The sequence below is a fragment of the Notothenia coriiceps genome, unplaced genomic scaffold (genome assembly GCF_000735185.1).
Source record: "Notothenia coriiceps isolate Sejong01 unplaced genomic scaffold, NC01 NC01_scaffold00036401, whole genome shotgun sequence".
NCBI lineage: Eukaryota > Metazoa > Chordata > Actinopteri > Perciformes > Nototheniidae > Notothenia > Notothenia coriiceps.
Window position 1 is genome coordinate 440,829 of NW_011369102.1, and position 12,877 is coordinate 453,705.

The following is a 12,877-nucleotide window of genomic DNA, read 5'->3' on the forward strand; positions in this document are numbered from 1 at the left end:
CATGGGGGGATTGGGCACATAAGGGGGGAACACATCTAGAGTATGTGTGTGCGTGTGTGTGTTTGTGTGCGTGCGCGTGCGTGTGTGTGTGTGTGCGTGTGTGTGTGTGTGTGTGTGTTTTATCTGATCTGGATGGTTATTAATTCCTTTTCATTATGGCGGTAATTTTTGAGCGGGAACACCATGGGTGTTACAAAGTGGACTAAATCATCCAAAATTCAATGGAAGTGGTGATCAGCAATTCTATGTTCAAATGTCTATACTGTGAAGGATATCATAGAGCCTTAATGCAATTTAATGTAAACCTAAAAAGTTATGATTGATGAAAGTAGTAAATCGGTCAGATTTGACCCGGAGACAACAGGAGGGTTAAATGAATTGTCAAATAAACTAAATATTTGTTACGGTATTTATTTTACACGTCTTATGACAGTAACATAGTCCAACTATCACATCCCTTTCCTCTTATGAAAAGTAACATTGAAAGTTGGGTTGATACTTACCACTGATTTTGTTGGTTTGCTTTGACGTCTTATTCTCTGAAAAACACGCAAGGCAGAAAGTCAATCACGTGTGTTCATGTGTAGTATTGTAACATTTTATTTTAAGATCAAGCCCAATAAGTATAATGAACTTCAGTGGTTCCAGAAAAGGAGGTACCCTTTTTGAAGTAATCTCCACACTCTTCCTGGGTTGGGTCAAGATTTTGTGTCAAAATACTCTGAATCAAAGCCATTCATGAATGGAGGGGAAGTGGAACTGGAAATAAATGCATTCACTGTACACAGGCCAGCGAGGGCTGCACGGTGCGCTCTCAGAGGCTAATTCTGCACACAAGTCATTGCTGTGTCAATACATTACCACATAGCCTGGACATCGCTTGGACTTTAACATAAACAAGTAATGTAAAGAGTGGAACCCCTTTATGGGGAAACATAGAAATCATATAGTTAATATACAAAAAATAGGAGTTGTATATCTTGAGTTTGTTCTGGCTGTATTAGAGCTGAAATACTCACTTTAGTAGTCACCAATAGTTTAAATAATATCCTGGCAATTATTAGACTACAGCGATTTTTTTTAAATACAAAATAAAGTTCTATATTATTGCTATACTTTCCTCCTGTCTTCATTCAACCTGGTTTAACAGAAGAGTGTGTTTCAGAAAGAAGCCATTAACAACTTTTGACACAAAACTGACAGGAAAAAAGTTAATTAAGGAGAGGAAAATAGAAAAATGTACCTGTAAAAGAACATCTGCTCCAAGCTTAGCTTCATATTCCCTTGATAATCCCTCTTGCAGATACAGAGTGAAGAACACCAGCATGCAGGAAATCCTTAAATTCATCATGTCCAGAATAAATCAGGTTCCAGTCCTCCAAGATGCAGTGAACTCACGGTGTCCGCGGGACTGAGGCAGCGTGTGCAGCAGGACGCTGTGCACATACCTCACATTTTACACAGAAAGTTATTTTCTGCAAGGGGCAGTCTCTCTCCCCTCCCTCACCTCGGATTATTTTGAACGGCTCCTCTGCAGTGATAGATGAAATATGTTCTGATAAACATCCGTCACGTGTGCAGAAAAAAGGGAAAAGAAAATCTCCAAAAAGGTGTGAAGTTCAGTCAGAAAGTTGTCCCGCTGTGTGTGAGGAGTGCAGCTCCCAGCTTGAGTGTGTGCATACTTGAAGTTTCACGTCCTGCTGCCACTGAGGTGCACCAGAAATGAGGGATTATTAACCCCTGCTCTGCTATTTTGGGAAATTACCCCACTACCAAAACACCTCCCCCTCCTCCTTCTCTCTGAGTTCAAATGCTCCAGTCTGAGTTTTATTCCTTAAATTAGTCCCAAATGTGAGTTTCCTACTCCCCCAGAGCGCGTTCACAAAGACCCATTATCTGCCGAGTGGAACAGTTCATTGGTCTGTTGTGAAATAAGTTTGTTAAATGTAGTTTTGGCTTCTCTGTGGGAGGATTAAAAACATAAGAGAGCTGCCAAACCAACACCAACAGGACTCGTAAAGTGGATTTAGTTTCTGAAAAACAACTTAAAGACAAGTCTTAGTTTATTTTTAGTATTTTGTGCCACTACTGGGACATGTTTCCATGCTTAAATGTTCAAAAAGGTCTTTATTTTTCTCATACTGCCTGTGCTGCAGCACCTCTCTTCACCCTCCGTCTGAAACCAGAGACCAGTCTGCTCTGATTGGTTAGCTCTGTTGTGATTGGTCAACCACTTAGAGATCTCTCGACCCTTAGCCTATCACGTATGTGTTGGAGCGCTAGCCAATAGAACTCCCTCTGGAGGGAACTTTGGGATTTAAGCCTTTGCAGACCTGCACACAAACCTAAATAATGCACTACAGTAAAGTGAAAATCAGAAAAAGCAGAATATGGTGCAGCCCTATTTAAAACATTACATAATGCACCGTGTAATGTCTTCTTTGTTTACTTTTGAAGGAACCCTGGACTATTTTCATTGCCAAAACTGAAGATACTCATGACAATGAAGCTTTGAATCTTGTCGTCTTATCCACTACCTAACTTTCAAGTCAAGTGCCAGAATCAACAACAACATGTTTTGTTTGTGTGGGTGCTGTCCACGAGGCTGACCCACCTTTATAATTAGATTATCAACAACACATAATCCGTGCAATGGTTACACGTGTTACAACTTTTACACATGTTTTTAAATGTTTTTCTCTAAGTGTTAAAACATAGTGCATTAGTATGATTAATTTAATCTTATTTGGTAAACATTGGGAAACACTTTTTAAAAAGAACTCCAGTCAGATAAGACACATGAAGGTTTCACAGTCACGCTTCAAACAGAATATCCTGTTGAGTCGGTGCAGCAGGAGTGAAGATTTAGCCCCATTTCTACTCTGCTTTAAAGCCTACCCTTTCTCCGGAGTGCATCTCTTATATTTAGTGAAGCTAATATGTAGCAACACGTCCCGTTTCATCTGTGTCTTTTTCTCACAACACAGTATTTATATGTGGTCAGGTACGGTCTGCAGAGCCTCCTCAGGGTTTCTGTTGATGTCGACATTCTGCAAAAGAAACACAAATACTGAGTCCATTAAAAACCCAAACCCGAACGACCCATTCAGTTAGAAATGTTTTCTGTATGTGGTGTGTTTAAGAATATATACAGTACTCCAACCCTTATTTAAATGTAACCTACATAAAGATGTACATCATATTGTCCCTGTCAAATAAACCAAAGGAATAAAATAAATTGTGGTTGTGAGACATCTCAAGATAAATAATCAATCTTAAAACAATTTGCCTTTAACTTTAAGTTTAACTTGCAGTCTTTCTGAATACATATTTATTTTACTATTTTACTATGAAAACAGGATCTGATTATATTATATAATTCCTCTAGCTGTTTATTCTGTAGGAATTCTGTACAACAGTGACCACTTTGGCCACAATTGGCAAATGGATAAAATGACATACATTTGTTTTTTCTCTATATAGTTGAAAGAAATCCGCACGACAATTTGTAACATGTTGAAATGTAAAGTAAGAGTAGCACAAATAGACAAGGGGCAACAAGTAAGAAACTGCTGTCAATCCCACACCGTCTATTATGCAAACATTAGAGAACACAAGTGAAGTTTTGGGAGCAACAACAAATAATGTGTGGAATTGATCATCATTGCACCTTTTTGCTTATGAAATAACTTTTTATGAGGAAGATCTTGATACCTCTTTTCACAAAAGTTACATATTCACACTTTTAAGCCTATATTTTTTGTTTCAAATCATCCTAATATGAAAAAACAAAAGCTGTTCAGCGACATTTCTGTTCACTCCCCACTCGTAGTATAAATATATATTTCATCGACACATACAAATGACCTAACATTAATGCCTGCCATCAGACGTATGTAATGTACCGCAGACCAATAGTTGGCAAAGCTAAGTATCTATTATGACAGATCTGCATGCTATTATAAAAATGGTGTGCTTGTGGAAACTTACCACTGGCCTCTCTCTGTGAGTGTTGACTGCTTCAATGTTGAGGAAAATTGACTCAACTTTACAGCCTGAAATTAGGAGAGAAAGTGAGACTGTTAGGGAGAAGTTGACTGAGATATGGAAATGTCACACACTCCAGGATTTACCACGTACCGTAAGCTATCGGTGTGAGCTTGAGCACAGTGTGAAGAGGGCATCTGAGATAAGGCAGCTCAGCTTCAGAGGAAAGAAATCATAATAATCAGAATCAGGTTTCTCTCTTAAAAGGAATTTGCTTTGGTGTATCATTGTGGAATGATAAACAAAGTAAGAGGAAAACAATTGTAAAAAGGAGCAAATATATAACTGTTTTGAAAACAATAAAAAAATGTTTTAACAAGAAATATTTATATAAAAAATATTTATAAAAAATGAAATAATTATGTGCAGTTAATCATAATTTAAAGTGGAAGAGCCGTGCAGTTTTAAATTAAATAGGTAGCAGTCGTACTTCTGTGTCAGATTCTTTTTTGAGGCCTTGATTTGTGTACCTGCAGGTTTGTTTACAAAGTAGGCCAGCAGGCAGCGAAACACAGCTTGGTGGCAGATCACCAGAACATTTTCCTGCCTTTCCAGCTCCATGATCACCGGCTCCAGACGATGGACGAGGTCCTCATAGGACTGGAAAAGAGGACAACATTATTAAAGAGTTTATCAATAATTCAAAAAGACTCATTCTATCATAGCCTCTCAGTCCACTTGATGTGGGCACGCTATGAACTGACCCGACCTGACTCTACTCAGACTCTCTTATGATGATCGTGTCTGGAAGGAGACGTCTGGGTGGGAAAAGAACCGATTCAGCAAGGCGAAGTTCTCTGTTAAATCTCACTAACGACCATATTTTATCTTGTTTGCAGGTATGTAAAGTTACTGAGTATACTTGCTCAAGTACTGTACGAAAGGATTTACATAAACAACCATGTTTTATCTTGTTTGCAGGTATGTAAAGTTACTGAGTATACTTGCTCAAGTACTGTACGACAGGATTTACATTTTATGCTGCTTCATACTACACTACCAATATTGTACTTTTTGTTATAGTTAATGTAGCCTACTTGATAACTTCAATTACAAGAAACTTTGCAGATTCAAATTAACAACAATTGTTTAAAATATATTCCTTATGGTGTACAGGCTGCCCCTGGCCAACTTGTGGCCCCACGCAAAGTTATGTGATGAGGCCCTGTGTCGCGAGCATCGACCGGGGGGGATTGGGGGAGCACGCGTGTGAACTGCGAGCACCGGAGCCTCGCAGCGGCGAAACTGTGGCGCGCTTGATTGCGCCGCATTTGCGCATCAGATGAGACTCCCTCCGCAAGATGGGGCCCCACGCAGTCTGCGTGATCTGCGTGTAGGGAGGGGCGGGCCTGATGGTGTCAATCTACTCAGCAGGATATACATTTATCAAATTTAGCCGAATAGTTACAGCGCATGTCCAATACCGGCACAGGGTTTGATTTCGGCCCCATTTCTGCACGCGATTCTACGATAGAAAAAAGCTTATTTTCCCAAAATGTTGAAATATTGTCTTGAACACCAAATTGCATCAGTAGAGCTGCTCACAGAACAGGTCGGACTGTGGTTGAATGGACAGCAAAATGTGCAGCTCCCTGATACTATAATGGTTTAATGAAACAAGTCTCTAGTATATTCATCGGAGCACTTACCTCCCCCTTTGGGTAACGATAACGATACTTGTCCTGGTCTCTCAGAGCAAACTCTTCTGGTAAATTCTCCTGAATCTCTTCGTAGGTTAACTCCTCACACACACCCTTTGTGAGAAACACATGAAAATAACCATTGGTTAGCTGGCCGGCTCTGTTGTGATTGGTCCACCCCTTATTTAGAGATGTCCCACCCTTTAGCCTATCAGGTACAATGTGTTAGAAGCGCGAGTGTTACAAGGTGATGTCACTATGTTACAGAAGTAAACAAAGGAGTCCAATGGAGGTGTTTCAGGCAGGGGGGGAGTGTGTGGGAGAGAATGTGTGGGATAATAGCCTTTGCAGACCATCTACATGCAAAACTACCACAAAACAGAAAAGGGAGAACCCCAAAAAGCATACAGTAATAGGACCTCTTTAAAAAGGCTGGCTTTAGAGCTCGAAAGTCAACGTAATGATTTGAAGAGCTAATTCATTCAACCATGACTGCACACATTTGAAAAACATAAAATGAAGCCTAATAATTTATTATGAATGAACTCACAGCGTCTATCTCATTGAGAGCCTTCCACTGCTCGTACGGGACCCCCAGAGCCTCGGCGGTCTGGATGGTCCTCTTCATGTGACTCGTCCACACCTTCAGCTCCGTGATGTCCTGACCTCTGATGAAGGTCGCCAAACCCTTCGCATACTGGAAACAATAAGTGGAATATAAACATGTTATTATACAGTTTGCAAGAAAGGATTAAACTTTAACATGATTTGCTGTTTATTTACTTCTTTAAAAAAAAATGTATTTGTAATGAATTAGATGTTTGAGCTTTTGAGATCCTAAACTCCAGCCAAGCAATTCATAAATGAATGGAGGAAATATTAAGCAATTATTTCACAACAAAAATAATATTTAGTTTTGGTCTGATCAGCTCCATCTTAATCAAATACAACAGTAAAATCTTGCTTTTATAGAGCTTTCTGAGTCACAGGGGAAACATATATCTGTATCAAAGACATTAAAAACCGCATTTTGCATAATAGGGGACATTTAAGTAACATTTAAAAAGGAGCATTTGTGCATTTGTACTGCTTCAAATGAATTCAGTCATCCACCTACTTTTTATTTTGTATTTTTGTATTTTATTATATATGTTGGATTGTTGGAGGAGCTCAGGTCAGAATAATGTCATTGCCATTTCTACAATGTAGCTTATGTGCATATGACATTAAAACCTTTAATGAAATCTTGAATGTCGTGTAATCTCCTCACCTTGTGTCCTCTAGGGGAGAGGCCGGAGTCCCCCCCGATGCGACCTGATAGGTTGAGCTCGCTCTCTCCGTGGCGGCTCAGGTAGATGGACCTCGGGGTGACGTGGATGTTCATGAGGTAATACACGATGCGGCTCTGGATGTGGTCCTGGACCCGGTTCACCAGGTACCGGCTGCCCACGTTGAAGATCTTGATGTAGGACAGCTTCCTGTTTTAAGTCAGCATTGGGGAAAACAAACTATTAAAGGTCACCTATTATGCAAAATCCACTTTTTCATGTCTTGTATTCATCAACATGTGTCCCCTCTGTGTAAAGAGATTCTGAAAGTTTCAGGAAAAAATATTCTCTCACTTTTTGTCTTCATTTCTATAAAAACCTGTCTGAAAATGAGCTGATCAGATTTTGGCCACTTTATGATGTCATAACGATTTTTTTGGCTTGTGTAACCATTAGCCAATCACCAACCAAGGTAACCCCCCCCCCCCCCCCCCCCCCACCCTTATCACCTGAATCTCCTCCTAGAGCACCATTGTGTTCTTTTTAACCAAATATCTCTAGAGGGGTGTGGGGAGGGGCTCCTTATTTTCATCTAAAGTAACAGACAGAGCATCAGCACTTTGGAAACAGGGCTGAAACAGAGGGGATTATGGGTAATGCTGCAATGATCTGTTTGGTAATGTGTGCTTATACATGTGTCTGTTGATTGTGTATATAGGATATTTGTATTTTTGTATTTGGAAACGGTATGTCGATCTCTCTGTCTGTACACACAAACTGAAAGATTGACAATGAAGTTGACCTTGACTCTTTTGAGGTGTACTCGTTCGTGGAGGAGGCGGTGAAGCTCCTTCTGAAGTCCCTGGTCTTCCCTCCTCCCTCCTGGGGGATGGGTCACGTGATCAGAGTGCAAAGTGACGCCAGAGCTGCCGCCGATCGGGCCGAATCCATCGAGAAGTACGAGGCGGTGATGGAGGATTACAGGAGGATGATGAACGAGCAGGTGATTGGATCCCAATCACCTGCTCGTTCATCATCCTCCTGTAATCCTCCATCACCGCCTCGTACTTCTCGATGGATTCGGCCCGATCGGCGGCAGCTCTGGCGTCACNTCTGTTAGAAGTTTAGGAATTAGGTGCGTCAATATGGGCGATCATACAGTCATGTAGCCAGTGGTGGACTGGGACTAAAAATCATCCAGGGACTCTCGACCGGCCCACTTCGGTACCGCTAGTAAATTGTCAACGGGGGGAGTGGGGGATGTGCTAGTGACTTATCCGACCGGCCCACTTCGGTACTGCACCAAGCCCAGCCCACGTACACTGTCAATGGGGGAGCCTCGCTGCGGGGAAACGGTGGACCTAGTGTCCCGATCGGAGTGGGAATAATAATAATAATAATAATAATCCGTGCATTTTAGCCATTAATTTCCCCAACGGGTGTACAATTCTCCATTATCCAATGGGAATGGACGCTCACATTGCCTTTAAGGGCAGCCGACACAAACGAATGCCGTGCTTCCATGAGCGTCAAATCCCGCCGCAGATGGGAATACATTGCAATCAGTTGAAAGCTATTTGTGAAGCGGAAGGAGCCTAGGAGCGTCACAACTGCACGCCACGGGACCCTGACCAAATGTCGCTCCTGGACGATTATGGAGTGAGAGTGTGTTGAATTGACAGGAAAGCACTGACAAATATGAATATACTGTAGTCAACTTCATTAAAACGTTATTAACGTGCCTAAACTCAGTAATTCAAAATGTCTACGCATGACAACACACTTTGTCCTTGTTTGGCTCTCTCGCCGCACAGTGAAGCGTTGCCGCATTGACGTCACTTCCAGCTTCCCCCAAAACTTCAAAATGAGTCGAAGGAATTTCCCCGCGATGTTCGAAATTATTGATATTTATCGGAACGGTATCGCACCTTCTTTTTTAAACTGACGGTTCGAGATGACTAGTGGCCCAATATTTCATTGCACAACAGTTGTTGGGAGGCAGCGTTTGTTTGAACAGTTTGCAGGAGGCAGGTACTTGCTTTCAAGCAGAACACGGGGGGAAACAAACTAAGCGGGAGTGTTTACGTGTTCGGTTTAATGACGTAAAACGGCCTGGACAACTTCTGTAGTCCTATTTAGCCACATGTTAACAACCATCGTTTTTCAGACACGTAAACTCTTCATACATCACTGCTGATGTATTTAATATCGTAGAACAAAACGTGATCTGTTAGTCTCTTCAATTTGTGTCAAACACAGACCTTATTTCGAGCTATTTTCCAAAATCCTATGGAGAAATTGCATTGCTTTTTGTCGAAGGAACCGGACGTGGTAAAAATGCTAACTTACTTCCGGGTTTTAGGACGCATCACTGCGGTTCCCCCCCCCCCTTATGTGCCCATCCCCCCATGTGAATAACACCTGGCAGTGGCACACACAAACACACACAGAACAATTTGATACATTTCCCGCTTTTATGTGCCCATCCCCCCACATGGATCAAACATAGCACACGCAATACATGTTCAGTGTCTATTCGTTGTATATTTACTTCAGTTGTTCATGTATACCAGTAGGCTGATATAATATTTACAGTTTGAAAGGGTTTTAAATGAAATTTGGTGATGATTAATGGTTTTTGTGTTAATGTAATATAGCAGTTCAAAGAGGGTTGGTCAAATTTGACAGTGAACACCAAAGTAAGGGGGGGAAACGAAGACAATAGGGTTGAATACATTTAAAGTTAATCTCACTGAAGCATCATCCACTGTGGTTTAACAATGTTAACCCACTCCTCATTGCTATTATTACTGCTTTATTTCGGTGAAAAACACAACATTTGAATATGTTTTTGGAAAAAAACATGAACAACTGTTGCTCATATAATTGCATATTATTGATATGACCCTTACCCACTGTAACCTCTTAGATTGTGCCAGATTTAAGGTATAAACTGCCCTCTAGTGGTAAAAAAGGAGACTCCCCCATCTCCACTCCACAGTTAGGTAAACAAACAGCTTGTGCAGTAGCCACTATGCTCATTTGAATTCATGAGAGGACCCTCACTTTGTAATACTCGCCTCACAGGACTGTTTGAAGCCGTGTCACCACAACAGGACGGTGGATATAAATTCTTCTCTGCTCTCTGACATCACTGCAGACAGTTTATCAGCTCCCTTAAGTCCTTAGGAATCATAAAACAGACTGAGAGACAGGCGAGCAGCATGACTTCAGGTCCTCCCCCTTCCACCGAGTGCTTCTCCTTGGCAACAGTCAGCTGACCTGCAGTAGGTAGAGTTCAGTGAAGCACACAAAGATCACAGAGCGTGCGCTGTCCATCGCTCACGCTCAATCATGTCTCTCAGCGTGAACAGAGAGCAGAGAAAACTCACACAGACTCCTCTGCTTAAGATCTGGGTGCCATGGGTTGGCTGCAACTTGAACCGCAGGAGAGGATGTAAGTGAAGCTTGAAAAGAAGAAGAAGAAGCATCTATTTTGTGTTGCTGCTGTTTGTTCTTTTTCTAATAACTCATGTCTGTTTAAGTGTTTATTTTCTAACACTTCCAGCAGTCATTGGTATGTTTCAATGTGCTGAACCCTTCATGTTGAAGCTCCTGTGAGGGCTGCAGGTAGACAGAGAGACAGACAGTAGACTCAGTCATGGGATGACAGCCAGGCCTCTCTGTTCACTGTCTGACGTGGGCCTTTTGAGCATTTTCCTGACACAGTGTACTCCATTCATAATCCCACGGCCTGGAGGCTCTCCCTGTTCTGTATAGTCACACACTGGACCATCCGGGTACTTTGTGCAACCCTGCAGTCTGCCTTTATAATGCAGTTTTTGAGACGGACAAGCATTCAACAACTGCGTAATGACTAAACCAATTTAACACAAGGCTGATGCTCTTATGCTGAATGATGTGTCACAGTAATGCTTACATTTTTAGCAGCATTCATTGAGCTACATGTTAATGCATTTGTCTTCCATCAGCCTCGGTGCCTCAGTTCTGCAACTCTCCCACGATGATTGTGATGGTGGGGCTGCCAGCCAGAGGGAAGACGTACATCTCCAAGAAGCTAACTCGCTACCTGAACTGGATCGGAGTGCCCACAAAATGTCAGTGAAAGTGAATCCTGTTGAAATCTGTGAATTAGACAAGAAGTGTTTCATGTTTAAAGTTGATTGGATCATCAAACATTCAACATAAGTTTTTCTTGCCCTAAAAAGGAATATGTTTTTTTTTCTAATCTCTGTTTCCATTATTTAACTAGCATTTAACGTGGGCCAGTACCGGAGGGAGGCTGTGAAAATCTACAAGGACTTTGAGTTCTTTAATCCCGAAAATGAGGAGGCCATGAAGATACGCAAGTAAGAAGGACGGTTGATGTAAAAACAGATGTTTATAATGAAGTTTTATATGTTCTGATTTGTCTACATCTGTCATTATTCTTGCCACCTTCATTATCCTCCCATATTGTTGCAGTTTTTGCTCCGTTGCCCATCAGAGTTTCTCCTCTCTTTTAGGGCCTGTGCATCAGCCGCTCTCAAAGATGTTGCTGCGTACTTTTCAAAGGAACAGGGACAAGCTGCCGTGAGTAAAACTGAAACTGTCCCTCTTAATACAATTAAACATAATGAATAATTCATTTTGTATGTATGTCTTACTCATGACTTATGCAGTCAGTTATCCCTGAGATAAAAAGTGCACTCCACACCTTGGTGTTTTTCTCCAGGTATTTGATGCCACCAACACCACTAGAGAGCGGAGGGCAGACATCCTGAGTTATGCGAAAGAGAGGGGCTACAAAGTGAGTTTAAACATGCATGTGACATTTGGGGGGAAATGTGCTTATTCTGTTTCTTGCCAAGAGATGCATGAAAAGATTGTTAACTCAATCTTTCTGTTTAATTTGAAGCTAGAGCTAGCAGGTTGTTCTCTTAGTTTAGCACAAAGACTGGGGGAATAGCTTCTCAAATGTAATACTATACCTTAGGAAGAAGAATCAAATACACAAACACATGGTCACAATGGGAAAAAAGAAAATATATGTTTTATTTCATGAATGTAACTTTTGAATGACTTCCTGTATTCAGGTGTTCTTTGTGGAATCAATCTGCGATGACCCGGAAATCATTGCAGAGAATATTAAGGTCAGTCGATGATAATGTTTTTCTTTTTTATTCTAAATGTTTGCAGATACTGTAGGGATGTAGTTTTCACAATTACAATTCAAAACGGTCTTTTCTTTTCAGCAAGTGAAACTGGGGAGTCCAGATTACGTGGATCGTGACGAAGACGAGGCGATGAAAGACTTCAGCCGGCGCATCGACTGTTACAAGTCCAGCTACATGCCCATCGACGATGAGAAGGACAGGTACTGACCCATGATGCATTTCTTCCTGTGAGATTAAAACAATACTCTGTAAAAAATGTTTACCTTTAAACCAGGACAAATTAATGTAAAGGTCCCCTATTATACAGTTTTTCTTCAATATATTATAGGTCTCATATATACGCAAAACATGTCTCTGAAGTGTTTGGCTCGAAATACCAAACAGATCATTGCAGCCAACCCTCCCGGTTTTCACGGGAGACTCCCGATTTCTGACAAAATCAGATTTACTCACGACTGTTTCCACTCTGACTTTAATACAGCTACACCATTGTTTGGTTTCCATGGTAGCGCGTCTCTTTAGTAGCGTGCACAACTGAAAGTCTGTGGTTTTGAAATTCTCCCGATTTTTGAGGTCTCAAGGCATAATCCCCTCTGTTTCAGCCCTGTTTCCAAAGTGCTGATTCTCTGTCTGTTACTTTAGATGAAAATAAGGAGCCCCTCCCCACACCCCTCTAGAGATATTTGGTTAAAAAGAACACAATGGTGCTCTAGGAGGAGATTCAGGTGATAAGGTGGGGGGGGGG

The 12,877-nt window shown here is 41.4% G+C and overlaps 3 protein-coding genes across 3 annotated transcripts in view; 1 reads left to right on the forward strand and 2 right to left on the reverse strand.

The window, feature by feature from the left end:
- itih6 (inter-alpha-trypsin inhibitor heavy chain family member 6) overlaps positions 1–1,755 on the reverse strand; it is a 19,481-nt gene extending 17,726 nt beyond the window's left edge. Inside the window, exons 1-2 of the mRNA XM_010792422.1 lie at positions 1,244–1,755; positions 504–539 (exon numbers count right to left, since the gene is read on the reverse strand). Coding sequence (XP_010790724.1) covers positions 504–539; positions 1,244–1,351 — 144 coding nt within the window. The 5' untranslated portion in view covers positions 1,352–1,755. The remainder of the gene's footprint in view (positions 1–503; positions 540–1,243) is intronic.
- Positions 1,756–2,576: 821 nt separating this feature from the next.
- On the reverse strand, positions 2,577–9,324 carry LOC104963798 (6-phosphofructo-2-kinase/fructose-2,6-bisphosphatase-like). Its single transcript, XM_010792437.1, has 10 exons — positions 9,305–9,324; positions 7,978–8,068; positions 7,758–7,837; positions 6,958–7,171; positions 6,238–6,384; positions 5,697–5,801; positions 4,518–4,647; positions 4,141–4,203; positions 3,991–4,055; positions 2,577–3,050 (listed from the first exon to the last, which is right to left on the reverse strand). Exons 1-10 carry the CDS (start codon positions 9,322–9,324, stop codon positions 2,991–2,993), a joined length of 975 nt encoding a protein of 324 aa, XP_010790739.1. The 3' UTR covers positions 2,577–2,990.
- A 720-nt stretch (positions 9,325–10,044) lies between these two features.
- LOC104963780 (6-phosphofructo-2-kinase/fructose-2,6-bisphosphatase 1) lies at positions 10,045–12,339 on the forward strand. The gene is made up of 7 exons (XM_010792421.1): positions 10,045–10,412; positions 10,948–11,073; positions 11,229–11,325; positions 11,482–11,548; positions 11,691–11,765; positions 12,052–12,108; positions 12,211–12,339. The coding sequence occupies exons 1-7, from the start codon at positions 10,310–10,312 to the stop codon at positions 12,337–12,339; spliced, it is 654 nt and encodes a 217-aa protein (XP_010790723.1). The 5' UTR covers positions 10,045–10,309.
- Positions 12,340–12,877: the final 538 nt, after the last annotated feature.

Bases quoted from the DNA above. Each gene is read 5' to 3' on its own strand.
- LOC104963780 (XM_010792421.1), top strand. From the start codon at position 10,310: ATGTCTCTCAGCGTGAACAGAGAGCAGAGAAAACTCACACAGACTCCT. The intron at 11,766-12,051 runs GTGAGTTTAAAC...TCCTGTATTCAG, and splicing joins CGAAAGAGAGGGGCTACAAA to GTGTTCTTTGTGGAATCAAT. The intron at 12,109-12,210 runs GTCAGTCGATGA...TTTTCTTTTCAG, and splicing joins TCATTGCAGAGAATATTAAG to CAAGTGAAACTGGGGAGTCC.